The sequence below is a fragment of the Manis pentadactyla genome, chromosome 15 (genome assembly GCF_030020395.1).
Source record: "Manis pentadactyla isolate mManPen7 chromosome 15, mManPen7.hap1, whole genome shotgun sequence".
Classification (NCBI taxonomy): domain Eukaryota; kingdom Metazoa; phylum Chordata; class Mammalia; order Pholidota; family Manidae; genus Manis; species Manis pentadactyla.
Window position 1 is genome coordinate 10210865 of NC_080033.1, and position 25227 is coordinate 10236091.

The following is a 25227-nucleotide window of genomic DNA, read 5'->3' on the forward strand; positions in this document are numbered from 1 at the left end:
GTATTAGTGGGGATGAGGATTTAATAATATGGGTAACTGTTGAACCACTATGTTGTATACTTGAAACTAATATAAGATTATATATCAATTCTTAATATATATAAATAAATAAGTAAATAAGCTGCCTAATAACACACATTTAAAAATTACCAAACTTAGGAGAACCTTGAGGCAGGAACAGTCCATCGAGTCACCGCTTGCCTACAGCACTACAGAAGGGCAGGCCCAGGCCTTTGCAAAGGTCTGTGGGGTGGGAGGCAAGTGGAGATGGTTACAAAGCAGCAACCTGGGAAAACAAGTTCATGGACTGATGCTCAGGGGTCCCAAAAAGAGCTGTGGATACATAACTCATGAGTAAGTCCCCCTTGGTCTCATCTTCTGAGAGATGAGGGAGATTTCAGGACTTAGCCCTTGGTGTCTCTGTGAGAATTAAGAAAATTAAAGTGCCCAGAGCAGTGCCAGGTACAGAGTCAGGCTCAATATTTGTCAGTATTATTACTGCCATCATTGTTTTGTTGTTACTCCTCCCCATGTGATACCAAGTTTAAAGGGGTAAGAGTTCCCCCTTTTCACTTGTAAAGGAACATCTTTAGGCCATGTAAGTCCATTCTGACATTTTTCTCTTGACATTTTCAGCCCAGTTTTGCAATCTGCCAACAATGAGAGACACCGCATGAAGAGCCATTGGAACATTGATGGTAAGAATGTGATCAGGGATGCCCCCCACAGACCTTTACAATGCCACTTTATGGGGAAATTGCCCTCAGATCTCAATTCCAGGACCACCTGTGTTTCTCTGGGACAGATGAAAAGCTGTAAAGCTATAAAGCTGGTAAAAAAAAAAAAAAAAAAAAGAAGGTGTCTAGCTTTGCTAGACAGCTCAGATCCAAATGTATAGCCTACCTCTAGAGAAAAATATAAATGAGAATATGAAGCCATTTCCTGCCCCTACACACACACACACAATTCTTCCTAACGGCTTTCAGCCCCCAAAAGCAAAACAATCTAAGTGATCGTTGTATTGCTTAGGATTAGCCAATACATACAACAAATAATAATAATAACAATAACTGTGGCTTAAACAAGTTAGAAGCTTACTTTTTTCTCATATAAACAGAGATATGTAGGTTTTTTATGGACTGAGTTGTGTGCCCCTCAAAACAAAACTAATATGTTGAATTTTGTATTCAGAGTGTGACTATGTTTGGGGATAGGGACTTTATGGAGGTAATTAAGTTAAAATGAGTCCATTAGGGTGGGCTCTAATCCAATATGACTGGTGTCCCTAGGAAATGAGGAAATACAGAAAGAGACTCCAAGAACATGTGCACACAGAGGAAAGGCCATTTAAGGACCCAGGGAGAAGGCAGGCATGTGCAAGCCAACCAGAGAAGCCTCAGGAGAAACCAGCCCTGCTTATGCCTTGACCTTGGACTTCCAGGCCCCCGAATGGTGAGAAAATAAGTTTCTGTTGTTTAAGCCACCCAGCCTAGGGTATTTTGTTATACTCGCCCGAGAAACTAACACAGGTGTTATGGCGACTTATGATATCAGAGTCCTAGACGCCTTCCTGTGGTTCCCTTGTCATTCTCAATACATGGTTTACATCTCACAACCCAAAATGACTGTGTGAACTCCAGCCATCACATCCACATTCCAGCCAACAGGATGGAGGAAGGGGAAAGAAAGGGAGACACATTCCTCCCTTAAGCATATAACTCATAAATCATATATGGCATTTCCACTTATATCCCAGTAGCAAAGCTTAGTTGTAAGGCTATGTCTAGTTTCCAAAGAAGCTTAAAAGTGAAGCTTTAGTCCTGGATGGTCACATATCAGAATCAGCGTATTCGTTTTTTAAGGAAGAAGGGGAGAACAAACATCAAGCAGAAACAGTCTCTGCCATGGTCATTAAGAAGAAAATAAATAAATGTTATAGCATTGCAATGGAATACTATGTAGTCATTAAAGAGAATAAGATAGTTCTTCTGGTTAAAGACAGTAAATTGATCACACAATTTTATTTACTTTTTATCCATGACCACTACTAAAATGATAAAAGGAATTTTAAAAAAAACAAGAAGAATGAAAGAGGTGATATCAGTGGAAAAGACACACTTTGAGGAAACAGAGAGCAGGTAACTCATTTAGCAGAGGAAAGCTATAACCTAGAGTGCAGTCAGAGAGGGACAGCAATGAGAAATGATCACACAGCCCCCAAACCCAGAAAGGCTCAGAATTTGAAAGGCCCAGGTAAGAAAAGTCAGGGGGTGTATAGAGAGACAAGTAGAAAGTCTATACAAAGTCAGACCCATTTCCACACTCTCTTTCACAGAATGTCAACAGGCAGTGCCTACCCTTAGTAGGGAAAAAAAAAAAAAGGTTTGAGTAATAAACACAAGCAAAAGTAAAGAAAATACAAAAGACATGAAGTCCAACATCTGACTAAGGGTAGTTCTAGGAAAAAAATGAGAAAATAGAGGGGACAAAATTAGCAACAACGGAAAACAAAAACAAACAAACAAACAAAAAAATCCCAGAATTGAAAGACATTTTCAAAAGGTCTACACCATGGCAACCTGATGACGTCCAGTGCTCCAGAGGTGAAGAAGAGATTGCAAAAGCTCCCAAGAGGAAGAAAGATATCACATTGAAAGGAAAAAATCAGAATGGCATAAGGCTTTTTAAAACAACCCTAGATGTCAGAAGACAATAGAGCCAATAATGTCAAAATATCCTAGAGATCTATGTCCAGCCAAACTACCAATTAGATGTGAGGGTGTAGTGAAGACATTTGAGACATGGAGCTTCCTGCACCTCCCTAGGAATTTACTGGAGGATGTGCTCCACTAGCAAAATGAGCAAGTAAACTTACAAACGAACAAACCTACAAAAGACTTGTGATGCTGAAAACAAGGGATCCCAACCAGAAAGCAGTAGAGTAGTTCCAGAGTGACTGCTACATAAGAGACCTAGAGAACAACTAATCCAGACTGAAGCAGGAGGATGAAGGACTCTAGGAGGGAGGTCAGCAGGGAGAAGGCCATACAGTAGTTGATATGGTAGATAATGTGATGGAACATCTGGACACAAAGCAATCTAGATGTGTATATAGAAAACTATACTATTAAAAAACTGAAGTAACCCAGGTAACACAGCTGTTCCACAAAACCTGTCACACATGGTCCTCTATGCTACCCTCTCCCACTGTGATGATTTTGGAAGCCACATTTTGAAAATGGAGAAGACACAACTAGGACCCTGAGTCCCTGAAGCATCACTTGATCACCACAGTCAGGAACATCATTTGGCCCTCAGATCTCAATTCCATCATATGAGTGAGAAATAGACATGGGTTAAGCCACTGAGATTTAGAAATTGTCACATGAGCTAGTATTTTCATAACTCAGTGTCCCATACCTCCACCTTGTTCGCATTCTGAGTTGCTGGGAATATACTTTTTCTTTTGTCTTAGCTTTTTAAGACAACAAATTTAAGGCCACCCTTATTCACACATTTCTATCTTAGCATCTGTTTGTTTCTCTTATTTGAGCAGTTCTCCTAAAGGTTTCAGTAAGAGTATTTATGTGAGAATATTTTTTAATGCTGCCCTGTTTTAATATCAGTTTGACTAAATATAAAAAAAAAAACCTAGGTTCAAAGTTATTTTCCTTCAGTTCTCTAAAGATGCTATCATCTTCCTATATCCAATATTGTTGTAAAGTCTGACCTCTCTCCCATCTCTTATATACTTAGAGGTCAAGCAAAATATTAAAGGTCTAAAATATTTGAACAGCACAATCAACAAACTTGATCTAATGGAGCATATGTGAAAATCCATACCCACCAAGTAGGATATGCAGATTCCTTCTCAACTACACATAGAATATTTACAAAAGCTAATAATGTACTAGGTTATAAAGCATATTTCATTAAATTTCATATAAATAGTACCAATAGAGTCCACATGCTGTGACCACAAAACAAATCAATTTAAAACCTATAACAAAAGATGTTTTATACCCCCATACATTTAGAAATTTTAAAGTGCACTTCGATTAACTCACACATCAAATAATTTAAATTGATGATATTAGTGACTGTAGTAACCACATTGTTCTTCATGTGATACCTTCATAGGAATGTTTGTCAATAATACCTTAATAATAAAAAAAAAGGAAAAATAAAATTGACTTTACGTATGTGACAAAGACAACACTTAGAGGGAAAGTTATAGCCACAAAAACTTATACTAAGAAAGAAGAAAGACAGAAAAACAGTGATTTAAGTGTCCAACGAAAGAAGTTTAAAAATCTAAAGAATAATAGAATAAACCCAAAGATAAAAAGAGAGGGATGATGAAGAATAGGCATCAATGAAATAGAAAATAAACACAATGGAGAGACTCAACAAAGTCAGAAGATTGTCTATGCAAAAGCAAATAAATCTGATAGGTTTCCAGAAATTTTGATCAAGAAAATAGAAAGGACAAGTAAAATATTATGAATGAAAGTGGGGGGACTTAGCTACTGATATAGCAACGACTACACTGTTTGGAAAGAGACAAAATGAACACATTACTAGAACTTCCTGAAATTAACTTCAAGTAAATACAATACCTGAGTAGTCCTATAACTAGTTGAAACAATGGTTGAAAAGCTGCCCACAAAGAAATCATCCCAAAGACAACCAAACTCTGTGTGGCTCCAAATATACACCATCAACAATGAAATCTTACTGTAGAATCAAGCCTTGAGTTTGGTTAATCTATATCTCTGGCTCTTGACCTTGGTCAATTCAGAATCACTTGTGGAGTTGCACAAAAACAATATCAATACCTGATTCTGATTTTAGGATCAGTGATTCTAATGTACAACCAAGGTTGAGAATCATGGCTCCATATCTAAGTACCACAGGTAAAGAAAGAAAAGAGAGAGAAAATATGCTAAAGGACACCACTGTATTTAAACTATAGGGAGCTGAAGGCGTATGTCCAATTCTTCAACAAATTAATAGCAAGAGATTTAAACAGATTTACAGAATGTATCAACCAAGTGCAAGGCATGAACCTTGAATGGATCCTAATTCAAACAAACTATTTTTTTAAGTATCATGAGGCAACTGAAGAAATTTAAACACAAAATAGATATTTGATATTAATGAACTATTGGTAGAGTCACTGTGGCCACCGCTCCTGCTGCCAGGGCATCTGCACCTCCTTGGCCAACTGGCTGCCTGCTGGTTTCTGCCGACCTCACCTGCCCCTCTCCTATGTATTAAAAAAGATGATACACCATGACTAAGTTTTATTTATCGCAGAAAAGCAAAGGTAATTTAACATTTGGAATCTATAAAAGGAAGAGGGCAGTAGCTTCTAGGGTGTTAGCAACGTGTTTTGATTCCTGATCTAGCTGCTAGACACATGGGTGTGTTCGATTTTTCAAAACTCCTTAAGCAGTACACTTATGTGTACACATCTCTCTGTATAAGTAACACATCAATTTTTAAAGTTTTTAAATTCCACATCATTTGCCGCATCAACAGACCAAAAGGAAAACTCACGATCATCTCAAAAGATACAGAAAAATCATTTGATAACACTTGCCATCAGGTTATGTTACACTAAAAATAGAAAGGAACTTCCTTAGCCCGCTAAAGAGCATCTTCGTGTATCTGCATACCACGTTCATTGCAGCATTATTCACAATAGCCAAGTTGTTGCACACAAGGAAACAACCTGTGTCCATCAGTGGATGAATGGATAAAGATGTGTTGTATATATACAATGAATATTATTCACTCATGAGAAAGAAGGAAATCCTGCCCTTTGTGACACCATGGATGGACCTTGAGGGCATTGTGCTAAGTGAAGTAAGTCAGACGAAGAAAGCAAATACTGGTATCACTTATATGTGGAATCTAAAAATGCCAAACATATAGAAACAGAAAGTAGAGTGGTGGCTACCAGGGGCTTGGTTGGGGGTGAAGGAGTAGGGGAAATGGGGAGGTGTTGGTCAAAGGGTACAAACTTATAGTTACAGCAGTTCCCCCCTTATCCATGGTTTTGCTTCCTGAGGTTTCAGTTACTGTGGTCAACTGCCGCCCGGAAGCAGATGATCCTCCTCTGATACGTGGTCAATGATAGCCTAAAGCTATGTCCCAACGCCTACGTCATTCACCTCACTTCATCTCAACACGTGGGCATTTTCTCATCTTACATCACCACAAGATGAGTGAATACAGCACAATGAGATATTTTGATAGAAAGACCACATTCACATAACTTCTCAGGATATAATGTTAAAACAGTTCTATTTTATTATTATTGCTAATTTCTTACTGTGCCTAATTTATCAATTGAACTTTATCATAGGAAAAAAAAATAGTATATATATAGACTTTGGTACTATCCACAGTCTCAGGCACTGGAGGTCTTGGAACAAATCCTTCATGAATAAGGGGGGCTCCTGAATAAGATAAATAAAGTCTGGGGGTCTTATGTACAGTATGGTGATTATAGTTAATAATACTATACTGTATACTTCAAAGTGGTAAGACAGTAAATCTTAAATAATCCCACTGACACAAGAAATGGTAACTATATGATGTGATGGAAATGTTAGCTAATGCTATGGTAGGAATCATTTTGCAAAATATATGTGTATCAAATCATCACATTGTACAACTTAAATTTACACTATTATATGTCAATTATATCTCAATAAAGCTGGGAAAAAAATGAAAGGCATCTACCCCCGCCAAAGACAAAATTAAACAAACAGCAAACTGTTAATTGGAAAATGGAAGAATTTCATTTAAAGTCAAGAGTAACCCGGGGATGCCCAGCATTACAGTGTGCACAGATAAACTGTCATTATTCACAAGTATTTTCTATACAGTAAACCCTGAAAAGCCTATAAACAAATTATTAGAAATAATAGAAGAGTCTGGCAAGATGTCTAGCTTTAAGATCAATATACTTTACAAAACTCAAATGCACTTCTATAAAATCAGAATAGTAGATTAGAAACAAATAGAAAATGTAATTTTTAAAAGATATAATTTATAGTAGCAAACAATATAGATAATTTTGGAATAAATTAACAAAAGATCCTGATACAGAAAATAAAAAACTTTACTGGAGAATATTAAGGCAGACTTAAATAAATGGGGATGATCACGCTTGTGGATTCAAGGGCTCAACTTCACAAACATACAAGCTCTTCCCTAAATCAGCTATTATCCAATGAAATTCCAATTAAAATCCCAACAAGATTTTTGTGGGACTTGACAAGTTGATCCTGAATTCATGTAGAAGTGCACAAGTTCAAGAATATCCAAGATTCTCCTAAAGGTGAAGAACAAATTGGGAGTAGGAGAAACAACTTCCTTTATCAGGTATAAAGATTTATTACAAACTATAAAAATGAAGACAGGGTAGTGTTGGCACAGGAATAGATTAGATCAATGGGGAAAATATGGAGCCCAGAACAGGCTCATACAGATATGGAACCTTGGTATATAACCAAAATACCATTGCAGAGTAATGGGGAAAGAAAGAATTATTCAATAAAGGGGCTGGGCTATAGTTAGCATGTGAAAATATGAAAGATTCCTACCTCAGAGATAAATAAAAATCAACTCTAAATAAATCAAGAATTTAAGTGTGAAAAGCCAACTTTTTTGGAGAAAATAAAGGAGAACACCTTTTGGATTTGGGGTAGAGAAGGATCTCTTAAGCAAGGCACAGGACCTTCAAGCATAAAACTGGAAGATTGAAAAAGTCAGCATTAAAAGTCTGTTCTTCAAAAGATACCATAAGAAATGAAGACAAACCATTGAGCTGACAAAGGATTAGTGTATATGTTAACATACATAAGGAATTCCTACCTATCACTAAGAAACAACCCCATAAAGAGACCAAAATCAAAACATAAATAGGCATTTTACAAAAGAAGCACAGCCAACGCACGTATGAAAAGAAGCTCAACCTACTGAGTAATCAGGGAGATATAAATGCAGGCCATGTGAGATGCCATTTTATGCCAACCAGATAGCAAAAATTGATTAAGTCTGAAAAGTTGGAAGGATGTGCATCGGCAAGAATTCTTTACTCTGTTACCAGTAATGTATAAATACTACAACTGCTTTGAAAAACAACTTGGCATTGTCTCCCAAAGCAGAACCAACCTTACAGCCCAGCAATTCCACCCCTGGGTATGTACCCAGGAGAAAGTCTTACACATGAGCACAAGGGGACATGTACTGGAATATTCATAGCAGCCATGGCCTTAAGTATTAAAAAACTGAGGAGAAGAAGCCAAGGTGATTGACAAGAATTGCATTGTGATACAATAATGCAATAGGAGGTGATACATCAGTGAAAAGAACAAAACCATAGCTAGAACGTGGATGAGTGATAGAAACATGAAGGAGTTTTTAAAAAATAAGTTCCTGAAAACTACGTGAAATAAACAATTTTTGCATAGGTCAAAAGCAATCAAATCTAAACATTTTTTAATTTTTATTTTTATATATTTTTATAAATGTATCATTGATATACACTATTAGGAAGGTTTCACATGAAAAACACCGTGGTTACTACATTCACCCATATTATTAGGCCCTCCCCATACCCCATTGCAGTCACTGTCCATCAGCATAGTAAGATGCCACAGATAAACATTTATTTTTTAAACATAGTATACAAATGTGATCAAAGCATATAAAAATCCAAGCCACATAAATGTAGGGTGGTAGGTACTTCATTGGACGAGGCAAAGAGATGGGATGAGAAGGAACATAGGGTTAAGATGCAGTTACTTCCTATACCCTATTTCTTAGGTTGAGTGATATGTTTGTGGGGTTCATTCAATCACAGTCCATATCCAACATTTTTTGTTATGCATAATCATTTGCACATAGTAATTCTGTCCTATCTCTGGTATCACGATTGGGGCCATCTACTTGGGACACCTAAGCTTACCACCTCCCCTGACTTCCCAGCTCCCTTGAAGGTTACTGATGTCCTTACCACCTCGGCCAGTGGAATTAAGGGAATCTAGGCCTACCCAGGCATCTGCTCAGCCCTCTAAAACTGTCTACTCACCCAACTGGTCAGACGTACAGAAACCCACTGATAAAACTCACCCATAAAACTATTACCTAACAGCCTCTGGCCGCAGGCTCTCTGGTCTCCCCCCAAACCTATTCCACTCACCATGGCCACCTTTGGCTCCCCAGCTACCTTTCCAAAGCCTCTTCATAGAAATGGAGGTCTTCACGCCCAGTCCCACCTCTGAGGCCAATTGTAGGCACCTGTACGTCAGATCCCACGTGCCTGAGCTATTAACAAAGGTGGGGTCTGGGGCCTCAGAAGATACCGAAGTGATATATCTATTTAATAAGGTTGTAGTAAGAGCAAATGAGGTAACAGTAAAAGGCTGCCTCCCCATTTCACAGGAGAGTGGAGAGAATTAAACTGAGATCACACATGTAAATGGCCCAGCTAGACCCTCCCTCCCCTATCTTCCTCCCCTATACGAGCTCGGAGCCTCTGCCTAACTTGAGGGCATGAAGTTGCAAGGTCGTTTATCTGCTGCCCCCTTATGTCCAGAGGGAGGAATTACACTGTCCTCCTCTCCTAGGAGCTGGGAACCTGAATTTAGGGTGAAAGCTAGCCACCCCCAGCGCCGCTCTTTCCTCCTTCCTCCTTATTCATCAACCTACACAAGGAAACAAATACTGGACAGAGGAAAGCAGCCCAGGTCTCCAAATTTCTCAATTAAGATTCCCTCAGAAGGGACAGCAATCTTCAGGGAAGGCAAGAAGGATTCTACTCTGGGTGGGTATCAACTTTCTAGAGCCAGTTTTTTCTTTGTAATACAGAGAGAGACCTAGCTCACTGAGGTCTTGTGAGGACTGAGCTGCTAGATATGAAACCCTAGTTCAGATACTAGCACCGTATCTGACACCCACCAAGCTCAGTAAGTAACAGTATTTTATTTCTTTAAAATAAGATTTTTTTGTATCATTAATCTACAATTACATGAGCATCATTATGTTTACTAGACTCCTCCCATGGTCAAGTACCCCCCACATACCCCATTACAGTCAGAGTCCATCAGCATAGTAAGATGCTATAGAGTCACTACTTGTCTTCTCTGTGTTGAACAGCCCTCCCCGTGCCCCCCCTCCATGTCTGCTCATTGTAATGCCCCTTTTTCCACCTTCCCACCCATCCTCCCCAGTCCCTTTCCCTTCGGTAACTGTTAGTCCATTCTTGGGTTCTCTGAGTCTGCTGCTGTTTTGTTCCTTCAGTTTTTGCTCTGTTCTTATACTCCACAGATGAGTGAAATCATTTAATACTTGTCTTTCTCCACCTGCCTTATTTCACTGAGCATAATACCCTCTAGCTCCATCCATGTTGTTGCAAATGGTAGGATTTGTTTTCTTCTTATGGCTGAATAATATTCCATTGTGTATATGTACCACATCTTCTTTATCCATTCATCTATTGATGGACACTTAGGATTCTTAGGGTAAATTCCTAGGAGGGAATTCCTGGGTCAAATGGTATTTCTATTTTGAGTTTTTTGAGAAGTAACAGTATTTTAAAATCACCTTGCTGAGCCTCAGCCCTAATTCCTAAGGCCCTTCATTTTCCTATTTTTATTTTTATTAAGGTATCATTGATATGCAATCTTATGAAGGTTTCACATGAGCAACATTGTGGTTACTACATTCACCCTTATTATCAAGTCCCCCCACATACCCCATTACAGTCACTGTCCATCAGCATAGTAAGATGCTGTAGAGTCACTACTTGTCTTCTCTGTGCTATACTGCCTTCCCCATGACCCCCCTACATTATGTGTGTTCATCATAATGCCCTTTAATACCCTTCTCCCTCCCTCCCCACCCCTTTCCCTTTGGTAACTGCTAGTTCCTTCTTTGAGTCTGTGAGTCTGCTGCTGTTTTGTCCCTTCAGTTTTTCTTCGTTGTTATACTCCATAAATGAGTGAAATCATTTGGTACTTGTCCTTCTCTGCCTGGCTTATTTCACTGAGCATAACATCCTCTAGCTCCATCCATGTTCTTGCATATGGTAGGATTTGTTTTCTTCATATGCTAAAGCCCTTCATTTTAAAGGCAAGGATTCTAAATCCCAGAAAAGGGGTCTTGTCCAGTATCCTTGAGTCAGTGGCTGAACCCAGGCTAGAACTCAGGTCCCCAAAGGAAAGTGGAGGAGAAAAGAAATATATGGGTTCCTCCTGGTTGCTGGGAATGACATGTCACTATGGCAGCGGCCTCCTCGCCACCCCCTGCTCACTTCATCCCCCACACCACCCGCCGCGTGGGCCTCCCCTCCACCTCCCTGGATGGGTTTGGCCCTCCTCACACCTTCCATGCCTCCACAGCCCACATGGACCACAGGACAAAGCAGAAAGGCAACTCCATGACTTTATTTGGTTATGTGAAGGAATGTGGGTGTGTGTCCAGTCTGGCTAGTGCCTGAGGGCGAGCAAAAGGCCTAAGAGGATGCCCAAGGCAGGATGCCGACTGGAGAGCTCTGCCCCAGCAGCCTGGGCCTTCTCTAAGACATTGAGGACCTCAGTCACTCTGATGCTCCCAATATGGCGAAAATCTGCTAACACTTTGCGGTGTTCACGAGCACAGCCCATGAGAAGGAAGGTGGTATTGAGAGACCCTCTAAGGGAGAGGGGGAGGGTCAGGGACACTTTCAAGACTCAAGTGCCCTGCCCCTCCTTCTAGACACCCCTCGCAGACCAGATCACTGGCTCTCCCACCAAAGACTTGGACACCAGGCATCCTTCTCCTTCTGCCTTGGAATTTATACACCTGGTCGCTGCAACCCCAGTCCTTTCTCTCGATCCCACCAGCCTCTCTCCGTAATGGGAAGGCACCAGACTGCGCCTGGCACAGAACAGACACTTGATAAATTCTCTCTTCTCACCTGACTGAAATTTTAAGGTGGAACTGTGACACTTAGAGGCACCGTGGGGGCAAGAATCGGTGGTAACAAAATTTGGGAGGCAATCCGTAGAGCGCAGGCCCACACAGGTTGGGCAGCTCTCGGAAGGAAATGCTGTAGACACAAGAGAGTTGGCCTTGATATTCACAAAAGGATCCAAGCTGGTGAGGTTATTGCAGAGATACCTCCGGCAGACGCGGCTGTAGAACCCTTCACTAAAAATCCAACCTTATTGAAGATAGAAAGTTAGCATAAGTACAGCCATCTTAAAAAGCTTAGACACCATTTTCTAACCTAGAAGGAAGAAAATAGGAAAATATTAGAACCTTGAAAAACAAGTTAGTCAGCCAGCGTTAATTGCAGTGACCTTTAGTTAGCCAACCTCAATCAGTTAATCATACATACCAAGCTTATCTTATCTCACCAGAGACCCCTAGGATGTGGCGTCAGCCAACATTCCGAGGGTGATCTTATCTCACCCGACCCCCAGGATGTGGCGTCAGCCAAAATGTATGTGTTTTTTGGAAAAACAATGTGATGTGCTTATGGAAAAATACTGCCCTTTTTGAAAATGCTATAAAAACCTCTGACTCTAAGTGCTCAGGGTCCTTGTTGAGACCCGCTGCGTCGGGCTGACACTTGGACCCCAGCTAGCTGGTCTCTAAATAAATTCCTCTTGCTTATTGCATCAAGAGACGCCTTCTGTGAGTGATTTGGGGCGGCGCTCTCCTCTGGGAAAAATCCAACAGCGGCTATAGGAGGCAATGGACAATCCGGGCGGCGAAACGAGGTAGGAAACTTGCGGGGAGTAAGACGAGGCTGGGGTGCAGCCTTTAAAACCCACAACTGCCCTTCTGGTCCCTGAGGAGCAGATTAGAGAGCGCTGATCAGTGTCGTTGGCCGCCCCCTTAGTCCACCCTCTGCCCTCCGCCCTGCTCCTCCCGCTCGCTCCGCCCCACGACCGACTTCGCCCCTCCCCCAGGAGCCCCGCCGCAGCTGCACGGGCTCAGATCCCCGCTTTCCGTCTGTCTGTCCTCACTTCTCTCCCTTGTGTCTCATTCTTTTCCTCTCTCCCAGAATGCCCCCCTCCTGCTGGGATGTGCCCACCTCCGTTCCGCCCTCTTACCGAGCCCACACCACACCCTGCTGCCCCAGGTCCTGCCCCTCTCCTGCCAGGGTCTTGACATTATTCCCAAAGATATAATGGGTAAATATCTGGAACTCGAGTTCAGAGTCCCTGGATGCCCGGAATGGAGCTCTCGGAAGAGCAAGAAAAATGACATTTATTAAGGTCACTCCCCTTCACCTGTCTCGAGGAGCACCAGTGTTTCCTCACAGCCCTCCCTCAGCTTACATACTATGCTCCTCATCAGAAGCCACTTCCAGTTGTGGAGAGAAACCGCTCAGAAGCGTGAGGAGGTTGCTTCATAGCACAAAAGAGCCCCAGCCCTTTCTAAAGAGAGAATGCTCTACCAGTTATCTGCCCCTCACATTGCCTTCTCAGCCCGATCTGCCAACTAAGAGCTCCGCCTCCCCAGATCCAGTCCCCTGAGGAACCCACATAACCAGCCCCCCTTCCCCTAGTTATGAGTCAGCTACCCACCCTCTGGGGGTCCCAAAGCATCCAGCCCACAAGACATGCGAGGCAGGATGGAGATGGCCGCTAGTAGGCAGATCAGCCGCACAGGGCTCAAGCGCTGGGGTCCCGTGGTCCTGTGTCTCGGTCCTGGATGCTAGACGTCAGTCTGAAACCAACTGCAATCTAGGTCTCAAGCTCAGCTCTTGTCAGTCACTGACAAGTCCTCCTGCCTCTAGGTCACTGTTTCTGAAGCAGAAAATTGATTGTCAGTTTTTGTGCCATAGGATCCCTGAGACCTTCAGGAACACAGGTTTTCCAATTTCTGTAGTCTCCCCTCCAAATTAGCCCAAACCCACTACATTAGCTTCTCAAATCTACTTAGGTGATTTAGTGACTCTCACTCTACTTAGGTTCTCCCATTGGACATGATGCTGAGCAGAAATGCTGGCTTCTTCAAAGGATCACTATTATTACTGAAGAAGGGTGTTCTCCAGCCAGAAACCGAGATCAGAACAACAAATGTGTGTGGACATTAACTAACATATTACTAAATAACCCTTTGTTCGAAAAGGAAATTAAAAAATACTTAGAACTAAATAATAATGAACATACTACATGTCACACAGACACACACAGTACATGTAAAATCTGGTGAAAAGTGAATAAGGTCTGTAGTCTAGTTAAGTGTATTGTACCAACATCAATTTTGTACTTCTCTATTACAGTTATATAAGATACCCCTATGGGAAAGTGGGAGGGAGGGTTGAACGGGTTACAACTTTTGCAATTTCCTGTGAGCCGATAATCACTTCAAAATCAAGTCTTCTTTTAAACTACACATCAAAATTTGGGCCACAACTAAAGCAATATTTGGAAATAAATGTATGCTTTAAATACATGTATCAGGAAACAAGGAGAGTTAAAAAATATATGCTCATGAATTAGTGCAAAAGATTGTATAGAGAGCAGCAAATCATCCTCCCTCCAAAAAAAGATAGAAATAAAGATGACAGCAGAAATCAATGAAATAGAAAGCAACAACAAAAAAACCAAAAAGTAACATTCATGCTTTGACAAAATTAATATTCTCCAGCATATCTAATCAAGAGAAAGAACAGATGCAAATAAAATACAGAATGAAAAATAGGAAGTAACAGACATCAGATGTTTTTTAAAAAATGAAAGTATCATTAACAACTCTACATTTATGAATTTGAATACCCAGACCAAATGGATAAATTTCTAAAATAATAGAAAATGCCCCCAAAATGGTTTCAAAAGAGTATATGCAATGTCTTAAACTAGCAAGAATGTCCAAGGATCTCCAGCAAATTGACAAGAGAACAACCCCAGTAAGGAAAATGGGTAAGCATATGAAGAGGTGATTGTCAGTAGAGTAAACCAGAGGCTGACCAACATGTGAAGAGATGCTCAAGCTCAGCAACCATCAGAGAAATGCAGTCTGTCAAACTATACATCTATCAGACTGGTGAAGGATCAGAAAGCTGGAAAAAGACAAGCATTTGGTAGGAAATGTGGGGATCCAGGGACCTTTTTGGACAGCTGCTCATGGGGTTGTTGGTGGTGGGGGGAGTAGGAACAGGAACAACCTCTGAGGAACAGAGGGGTTGAGAGTTCTGATCAGTGTCTCAGGCCCACAGCAGTGCTACAGGGAGGAGTCTGGCAATACTGAAGTAAACTAGGTTTACACATACCAATTTCTGGTACATCCTAGGTACACGTAACAGAGATTTCCACCATCATCTACAAAGGAACACATAAGAGAATGCAGCATTATTGTGGTGACAGTGAGTTGAAGGCAATGTAAAGGACCCTCCCTGAGACTTAGTGAATGCACAACACGCAGGGGAGGCACATCATGGAATATCACGCAGCAGTTAGAAGCAACTGATTAGGTGTACATATAACATGTACATAGATCAATCATTAAAGTACAGTGCTAATGTTAGTTTAAATAATAAATAGCACATCACTTGCATAAATTCAAACCTCATCCACATAAAATGGTGCACATCTTGCAAGCACACATACAAAGCAAAAGATAGGCATTAGCCACCTGCAGTGAGTATATATGAGAAGGTTAGGGAATGAAAGTGGGGAATGGGGATCACTAGAAGTAACTAAAACAATGTAAGTGGTACAAAGTTCATAGGCTTTGGACTAAAAGGTAGACCAAGGTTGGAATCTTTACCCCTCCAATTCCTAGCTGCACTATCTTATGCAATTTGTTGGACTCGTTTATAAAATGGGTTGACAATGTTCATCATGTCTTTGTTGAAAATTAGTAAGATAAACAAAGCACCAGGCAAGTGCTAAGCTCTCCATAAACGTTGGTTCCTGTCTCTCTCTCTCTCTCCACTATCTATAAAGGATCAAGGTCAACCTCTTTAACTGGCATTGGAGCCTCACACAACACACACGCAGCCGCCCCTAGATTGGCTCCAAATAACCTTTCCAGCTTTGTCTAGTGCCGCTCCCCTGCAGAGAAGTCCAACTAGAGGCCACTTCTGCCACTCTTTTCTGTCTGGAATGCCTGACACAGGCTCTGTAACCCAGAAATCTGTGGCAAACAAAGGGGCTAAGACCCTCAGAAAAGATGGGACACAGGAAGGGGAAGTGAAGGCTGACAGAGGATCACACACAGCGGTTAGGCCGATCAGAGATGGCATACACCAGCCCAGAATGCAAAACCACAGGGCCAGACAATTTAAGCACAAGTGGGGACACAACGGGAAAGAGCGGAATGAAATCCTCAAGAAAAAAAAAAAAAGGATAGAGATATGGTCAGAGGGAAACTATACAGGGAAAGAGATGCAAACTGATGGAATGGAACTTTGCAGGGAGACAAAGGAGAACCAGCAGCGAGCGCACAACCAGAGCAGCAGGAAAATGAGGAGTGGGGCACAAAGACGGGCGTCTTGGGGAAAAAGTTACAATCTTAGAGGATAAAACAGAAAATGAGCGAGGGAGGGACGCTCTGAGAAAAGGGGGCAAACAGAGAGGATGGGGAGGGTAACTGCGACATGCATCTACTAGAAATACACAGAGAAGGCGGTGATTAGAGTGGAGCCTGGAGAATCGGGTGAAATCCAGAAGGATGCACACAGAGTGTGGAAAGTGTTGAAAAGACAGAAACACTAGGGAAGCAAGGGGAAGAAAGGAGGAAAGGGGCCAGGCTATAAAGGAATGACACACGTGGCAAAAGCGGGTCCAAAAATGGGCAGAAGGGACTGGCAGAGACTCTGAGAGAACAAGAAAGGACGTTGGGAAAATCAGCCCTGACACAGACAAGAGATACGGAAAGGGGAACAACCTGAGAAGTTGGGACCCTGGCAGGAACCAGGGAAATCACATAAAAGGGTAGATCCGGGTTAGGGCACCAGGAGAGAAGGGAGAGAAAACATGGGTGTCCCACAGCAAAGACAAGCCACAGAGCTAAGTAGAGGCCAGGAGTGCAGGAGGCACCTCTGCACTTGGCAGGCCCGATGGAGACTGCACACGCGCACACAAGTCCCCGCCTATGCCTGGGGGCGGGGTGGGCAGTCGTTCCTGGGAGGCAACGCCACCTTCTTCCGGGAAGCAGTACTCGACGTCCCATTGGCCACCTCCCACAAAAAGGGAAGAACTCTCTGGGAAAGAAGCCACAGGGAGAGGGGAAGGAGGCGCGAGATTCAACTCGACGCGCTATTGGCTGGCCTGATAGTCCAACGCAAGGCGAAGCAGGCTGGAGGTAAGGGGCAGGTCGTCAGGGCAGAATCTGGAAGCGCATTGGTCGCTTGCCGCAGCGGCGGGAAGCAGTGCTTGAAGTTCATTGGTCCTTGTAGGAAGGGGTGGGAAAAACCAGCGCGAGCCGAGCCGTTCCTCACGCCGCTACCTCACTCTGGTCTTTCACCTCATCCTGACTGAGTCTGACTCAGCTTGCCTCAGATTGTGGTAACCGCGGGCACGACGCGAACACGGCCCTGCTACTCCCTGTCGCTTCTCCCGGACTCTCTGGCGCTGAACCCCCATCGCCCCCAACCCCCACCATCTTCCCCTCGCGCCCCTTACGCCCCTCCCCGACCCTCCCCCACCCAGGCTCCTCGCCGCGCCCCCCTGCCCTGCCCCCTCCCTGGGGCCCTGGAGCAGGGCGGGCGCAGCTGCTGGAAGGGAGTGCTCCCCAGAAACAGCTGCACGAGGAGGTGGTGCTCTACGGGGAGGCGCCATGGGCAATACCCCAGCTCAGTTGGGGGGGAGCGGGCAAGGGCACCTGAAGCACTGGGCTCAGAGCTGCAGGGTGTGCCCGAGGGGTTGGAGGGCATATTCGTGCAGGAGAGGAATTCGTGAGGCCGTGAGCGAGCACCTTTGGCCTAGATCAGGGCTGGGTCTTGGGCTCAGCAAACATTTGTTGAGTGAAGGAACGTAATTCTTGAAAGTGGGGCAAGGAATCCTTGGGAATCATGTCAGTACTGGGGACGCAGGAGAGTGTTCTGATTAAAAGGGGTGCAATGGGGAAATTGAACTGCAGAGCATACACGAGGCTGAGACCTCAACGGGGAGCATAAAAATATTTGTAGAACTGGATTTAGGCAGGAGGGAAGGATGATAATTGTTGCAGAGGGTGCCTAGAGAAACTGTTGGAATGGGATGTTGGTGAAAAGGGGGTGTAGAATTCTCTGAGGGGGCCTGAGAGTGCATGTGAACACCAAAAACTGGGGTCTGTACATGGGAAGGTACAGGTGAGCAGAAGAGGATAATGTTTGAGTTGAAAATACATGAAGGACAGAGGAAAGGCGTTCTTGGGAAGAAGATGCACCTGAGAGGGGGAATGGGTGGGAGAGAATCACGATGTGAAGGCCTGCAGGCGTGGCCTCCCAGAGGCAGGGGCTGGTCAGGTGAGGGCCCACGAGACCAGCCTCACCCCAACGCCTGCCCCTAGATCCATGGAAACGGATGAAATGCCTGCTGTCCACCACTGCCCCTCAGACTCTGCCACAGGGGATGAGGCCAGAGCCCCCCAGGGCACTGTGCTCATCCCCAGGAGAGCCATCAGTCGCTCTCCAACATGTGCCCGCTGCCGCAACCACGGTGTCACTGCCCACCTCAAGGGCCACAAGCGCCTCTGCCTCTTCCAGGCTTGCAAGTGCCACAAATGTGTCCTCATCTTGTGAGTATGAGATCCAGGGAAGGGAGGAGGATGGGCCTCATCTGAAGGGTGGCTGCCTTTTGACTCATGACCCCTCTTTTAGAGAGCGCCGGAGGGTCATGGCTGCCCAGGTGGCCTTGCGTAGGCAGCAGGAGGCGCAGGTAAAGAGGCACCTGGTTCAAGGACTGGTGCAGAGAGGGGCAGCCCCTCCTAAAGCTCCCAGCTGTGTCAAGAAGGGAGCCACTCAACCAGGAGTCCCATGTGAGTGTTTCTGGCCAGGGAGGGGGAAGGGGTTTGGGTGGAAAAGCATAAGTAGGGAAAAGAGTCCCAGTCCCACCACTGACTTGGCATGTGACTGTGGACAAGGTGTTGCTACCCTCTTGATCTCAGCCTCACCAGCTAGAAAGTGTGATCAAGTATTGGGAGGATGCAGTGAGATCTGGGGTAGAAAAGGGTCCGGGAAGAGAAGAACTCAGTCTGCAGCTGGAGTGACATGGGAGTGAGGAGAATCGGCTCACCAAGGTTCTCCCTGACCCCTCAACAGCTGGAAAGGAGAACGCAGCGCCCCAGCCTCAGATTCCCCATGGGGCAGCCCCACCGGCACTGACGCCACCTGGGAAGGTGAGGAGAGCCCAGGCCCTGAGGAGTGACTCTTCCCTAGCCCCTGCCCAGACCCCTTCCTCTGTACCCTCAACACCTGGGTTCTAGGCCAGCCCTGACTTGCTATGTCATCTTGGGCAAATCACTTTTCTTCCATGTGCAAAACGAGGGGGTAGGACTTTACAGCCCTCCAAGTTCTGAAGTTTGGGGGCTCTAACCCCATCCTGGAACATGCCCCTTCCTTCCCCAGCCTTGTACCTGACTCCAACCTGTGCCCTTGCAGGAGAACTCCCGGGGGCCGCTGCTACTCAGCCGTCCCCTGGAAGCCTTGCCTTTGTCCTGGACTCCCGTGCCTCCAGGCCCTCGGGCCCCTCCAGGCCTTTCCATGCCGCCCCCACTGGTATGCCGCTTGCTATGCCAAGAAACTGCTATCCCTCTGCATCATCCCTTCCTTGGTAAGATGAATTCAATATTCATTCAACAGATATTTGAATGCCAGCATACCACTGTATCAGAAAGAGAAGAAGAGGATACAGGGCAGAAAGAGGGAGTACAGAAACCATGACCTCTGACTCTATATACTCTGCATTTTCACTTTATTAGGCGTCAACACTGGTACCTCTCTCCGACTGCCTACTCATGGTCCCCTCCCAACCTGCCCAGGATTTCATCAGATACTGATGGCTCCTCTTTCTGGAGAATCACAAGGGCCCCCTGCCCTGCCCCAAATGTGAGTAGGAAGAGAAGGATATGTGTTTAACATGTGCCTAGCCTAACCCTGTGCTGGACACCAGAGTAGGTGACAGAGAAACAGGAAAGGTCTAAGACTAATGGGTCTAAGACTAATTGTCTAGCTGTGAACCTTTATATATGTATCTTTACCTCTCTGAGCCTATTTTTCTGTCAGGATATTGGAGATGCTATTACTTACCTCTTAGGTTGTCATGAGAATTAGCAATAACGTATGGAATACACGTTGCACAGGCCCTGACCTTGAACAAATAGTGGCTATTAAACTTGCTTAAACAGAAAAGGTGGGGTCAAATTCCCTGCTGAAATGGGGAGGGGCGGAGTAGAGAGTCCAGAAGCCATTAGAGAAAGCTTCCTAAAGGTGGGCCAAGGTGCTCCTCAGTTCCGTAGGGATTGGGGGACTAAGGGAAGGGAAACCAGGCTCTGGAACGGCAGGAACAGTCATCCCATTCCCTCTGGGTGATTTTTCAGTTTTTAATAAAACTGACACCAATGACTTCCCATAATCCTCAGTAGCCCTGAGAGGAATAAGCTGGCAAGGATTTGCACTTTACAGAACACAAAGCAGGCCAAGACAGGGTGAGGGACTTGCCCAAGGCCACAAAGCCTAATGATCCAGAAGGTATTCAGATTCTCAGATTGGAATATAGCACAATCCTGCCCCTCTTTTCACTTGTACATGTCCGTCCCTGCGTTTAATCTCCCTGGCATCTTCTCTCCTTGTTTCTAGATGCTCAACCCTGATACTCCAACCCCGTGGCACCCCAGACTCTCTTCTGCTGCAGCCGCAGGTCCTGGGAAAGAAGTGGGATCTGGGGCCCTGGGAGGAAGTTGAGCCTGGGGAAGGGAAGAATAGGAAGTAGCAAAGTAACCAGGGGCTGAGGGTGCACTTGGAGGGTGGACAGAAGTGGGAATCCGCAGTCTGCTTCTTTACCTTTCCTTTGCAGGTCTCCAGAGCCTCTCACCTGGCTGGGACCTCTGAGCTCTCAGAACGGCAGCTGCAGCAGGAGGCAGCTGAGGCTCTTATGGGGCTGAAAGATTCATCCCAGGCTCCTCTCCTGACCCCTTCTGTGCTCCCCAACCCTGCCTGGATCTCCCCGCACCACCCTTGTGACTCACCAGGTAACCTATTCCCTGAAAGGAGAGAATGGGATAAGGATGGTTGGGAAGTGGAGGTACTGGAGGATGCAGGGACTAACCAAAGAGGCAGTTCAGGTTCAGCAGCAGGTTGGACATCCTGAGGCCCAGGCCCTGAGCTTCTCAACTTAGCCCCTAGGATTGCAGTTGACAGTTGTTCAGTGGGTCATTTTATCAGTTTTGTGCTTTAAAGCAAATGTCCAGTGCCCTGATGTCAAGTAAAGTGAGGCCCTGAGAGAGGCAGGGACTTGCCCAGGGGCACATAGCAAGAGTGGCAGAACCTGGTCTCCTGACTTCAGCACAAGGTGCTCTCCCTGAATCCAAGCTGCCTGCTGAAGTCTGGAGAGGAACTAAAGAACTAACTAGGGTCTGGCCTGGAAAGATCTGATAACTGCCTTCAAGGAGCTTCTGTTCTACTTGGGGAACCTGGATGCCTTCACAAAAGCTCAGTGGCAAACCTGGAGAGAACTAGAGGAATCTTGAGGAAAGAAAAACACCTGTGGGGACAGAGGGACCGGGGGAAACCTGAGAATTCTCCTGTCCAAAATGGTGGATTGGACATGGTGTGTCAGGGGGAGGAAACCAGCCTAGAAGAACTGCTGCAACAGAAGGAGATAAGGCTGGAGAGGCTTCTGCTCATGGAGGTCTGGCATGCCAGGCTTAGGAGTCTAGACCAGCAACTGTGCATGAAGAGGAGCCAGGGAATATTTCTGAACTAGGCAGGCACATATTCAGAGACTCTGAGCTTTAGAAAGACAAGTATGGTAGTTGTGAGAGAGGGATCGGAGGAGGGGAGACTGGAGGTGGGAAAATCAGGAGGAGGGAGTGTTTCCTGTAATCCAGGTGAACAGGATGAGGCCTGGATTGGACAGGGTGAAAAGAGGGGTTTCTGGGGGGAGAAATGAACGTGACCTATTCCTGCCCTCTTCCTTCCTGCCTATAGGTCCTGCTGAAGGAAGAGGATCCCAGTCTGTGGGCCCCTCTCTCTGACCCAGACCTGCTCCCTCCGTGGCTCTGAATATTGGGCATCTGGGGTCCATCTCCCTCCTAAGCTAGAAGCCCAGAGGTTGAGACCTCACTGGGGTCGGGGGTAACAGCCTACAGGCACTACATATTTGGTATTTTACTTCTGGATTTATGCATGGAATTTAATGTAGTACAAACTTCAAGCTTTTTTTTTTTTTAAGCTTTCAGATACTTTGTTAGCTTTGGTTGCTTTTGTAACATGGGCATTTCTTTGGCCAAAGGTGGATATTCTCTTACCCACTCTGGGTCCTTGGGTCTTTCAAATCCCCAACAAAGAGAGAGATGTACAGTTTAAGCTAGCCAGTGTCGAAATGCGTTTTTGCATGAGTTCATGTTCCAGAGTATTTATTTGTCATGTGATTCTGTCCATACTCATGCACTCGTGTCTGTCTCCATTCCTGTGAACTAGGTTTGTGTGAGTAAGCAAGAAATAAACCTTTGTTGTTTTAAGCCACTGAGATTTGGGGGTTGTTTGTTACCACAGCCTAACTTAGCCTATCCTGACTAACATAAGAGACTTGTTCAATTTACTTCTCAAAGTGACAGTTTCAGTAACTACCACAGATAAATACAAACTTGGACTTAACTATTGCCAGATAAGAATGAGTGTTAGAGAGAGTTGGTGGGAGATTCATTGATTCAGTAATTAAGTGCCTGCTCTGTGCCAGGCATAGACAGTTTCCAGGTGTCCTGAGGGCCATAAACTGAAATGCCTACAGGACCAAGCAGATCATTTAAATGAGGAAGGAAGGTCAGATAACCCTAGAAAAACTGAGAGTGCAGTTGAAAACTGGAAATTGCAGTTTTCAAGGGGGCAGCCTTCTTTCGGCACTCAGGGATTGTTGCCCGGCAGGAGGGGCTTGATCTTGCCACATCTTCTGATTTTTCAAAAGAAGCTTGAAAACTAGATTTTCATGTAAAATGTCTTAATTTTCAAACATTGGCTTAGTTTTCTTCTTTAAAGCCTATGTAGGCCATAGTAAATGTATCTTCACACCAGCTTTGGCCAGTGGAATGCCAATTTAATGCTAATCTAACATAACATTTTCAAATGGGGAAACTGAGGCCCATAGGGCAGGAAGAATCAAGTGAGTCTCCATCAAGGGTTTTTCCTGACTCGGGCAGTTTATATGTCTGAGTTTTGAGGGACTTATAAAAGGTTAGAGACAATTATTACCTTTTATTGAGTACCCACTCTATGTCCTCACAGCAACTCTAAGTTATGCATGATTACTCCCAGTTTACAAATAAAGGAATAAGCTTAAAGACATAAAGTGACTTGCCCAAGTATTTTAGGGAAAATTTCTAGGTAGACATAGGGGGAAGATTCCTTCTACTTGTCCAGTCCCAAACCAATCAGTAGGTAATTTTTATAAAACACAGAATCAAAGATTAGAACTCCAGAAGACAGACATGAGTCCCAAGAGTTTTTCAAAACTCAAGATATTTTTCTATTCAAGACATCATTAAATAACAAGATCTTACCTGCATTTGTTTCTTAGTCCTTTGCTGTTGAGTCCTTCTCCTTGCACCCTTCCAAACATAGGGAAGACTTGAGCTATTCCAAAGACATGAAGACCTGGAGGCCCCCATCCCCATTCCCACCCTTGGAAGGGGCAGACAGAAAGCTCAAAAGACATGCCAGATCACTGATTCTTTTTCCTGATGTTACCTACTCCCCTCTTTTTATTTGAGATAATTGATGGCGGTGGCATCTAATTACAACTTTTTTTTCTTGTTTGGGGCCTAGAGAAGGTGGGCTTGTCCTACTCATTTAACAAATCCACAACACTGCTCAGGACTCAGGGCAAGATAATCAAAGGACCAAAGTTGGTTTCACACCTTCCTTCCCTCCCTTTGATATAACTTAGATATATGATTGCCCCTTAATCTTAGATATATGGTAGCCCTGCCTAAGCCGTGCTGTGCCATGCTCTCCCAGTGATGGACAACCAAGCCCACATAATCATGGAGAAGGGAAGCATTGCAACATATGGTGTGGCTAAGACCCTGCTACTCAGGGCTGACCAAGGGTCCCCAGTATACCAAGGTCACAGCTGGAAAGAGTAAAAGAGAAATTATAATTTGGGGTGAAAGAATGACATGAGAAAGGGAAGAAAGGATAAAGTGATGGAGACTGGGGGAAGGAGCTGGGGGCCAACCCCTCTTTATAGGCCCTTCTCATTTCTCTGCAGCCCACCTCCCCTTCTTGCTAGGCCCAGCCACTGCACGGCCCTTCCTACCACTAGCTGGCCTACTTTGTCTGTCACATCATTAGGGCTTCCTGTTGGTGCCTGAGGGAGAGGGGCAGAGGCCCTGCAGAGGTCATCCTTGGGGGAAAAGGCAGATTTAAGAATTGCTCATGCTCCTACGTCGCTGCCTCTTTAGGTGCAGCAACCTTCTCCTCCAGGGGTGGGAGCCAGTGGGCCCCTGGTCTCTGACCAGCCCTTGGATTACAGCCAATGGACTGTGAGCACTGTTTCATATGCAATCCCCTTTCCCATTTCCCACTGCAGGGCAAGGAAAGGTGTTGCCAGGGTCCAAAAGGGTAAATCATACCCTTCCAAGCTTCCTTCCTGTACTGTGTTGACAGTCTGCAGAAACAGCCAATGAGGTTCCAAATTTGAACCACCATCCCTGCTCCTCTCTCCAAACAAGACTCCTCTTCCACAGCCACCCAGGTTTTACTTCAGAAGCTCATTTCACATTCTGCCCTTTGGGAATCCATACTTCCTTAACTTCAGCCCTATATGAACCTGGTCCATTCCTGACCATACTCCTTTTGCAATGTAAAACTGACATGATACACCCACTCCCAGGCAGTTTCTACTCAGACCCCCATTGCCTGGTCCATGCAGGCCTCATTCTGTACCCCTATCCCATTGTGCACCTTGGGCTCTGCAGCCCCAAACATATGTTCACATAGACAAAGTCCTATAACTGATGCCCTGCATAGACCCGTATGAGAGCCTGAGCTCTTCCTGAAGGCAAGAT

The 25227-nt window shown here is 44.6% G+C and overlaps 2 protein-coding genes across 2 annotated transcripts; one reads left to right on the forward strand and one right to left on the reverse strand.

The window, feature by feature from the left end:
- Positions 1-11507: 11507 nt before the first annotated feature.
- On the reverse strand, positions 11508-15304 carry LYPD4 (LY6/PLAUR domain containing 4). The gene is made up of 5 exons (XM_057493348.1): positions 15290-15304; positions 13599-13728; positions 12743-12856; positions 11978-12223; positions 11508-11740 (listed from the first exon to the last, which is right to left on the reverse strand). Exons 1-5 carry the CDS (start codon positions 15302-15304, stop codon positions 11508-11510), a joined length of 738 nt encoding a protein of 245 aa, XP_057349331.1.
- Positions 12744-22699, forward strand: DMRTC2 (DMRT like family C2). The gene is made up of 11 exons (XM_036896557.2): positions 12744-12785; positions 14880-15100; positions 15966-17325; positions 18514-18741; positions 18824-18981; positions 19265-19341; positions 19604-19775; positions 19924-20050; positions 20801-20861; positions 21018-21192; positions 22151-22699. Exons 3-11 carry the CDS (start codon positions 17081-17083, stop codon positions 22195-22197), a joined length of 1290 nt encoding a protein of 429 aa, XP_036752452.2. The 5' UTR covers positions 12744-12785; positions 14880-15100; positions 15966-17080; the 3' UTR covers positions 22198-22699.
- The last annotated feature ends 2528 nt before the right edge of the window (positions 22700-25227 follow it).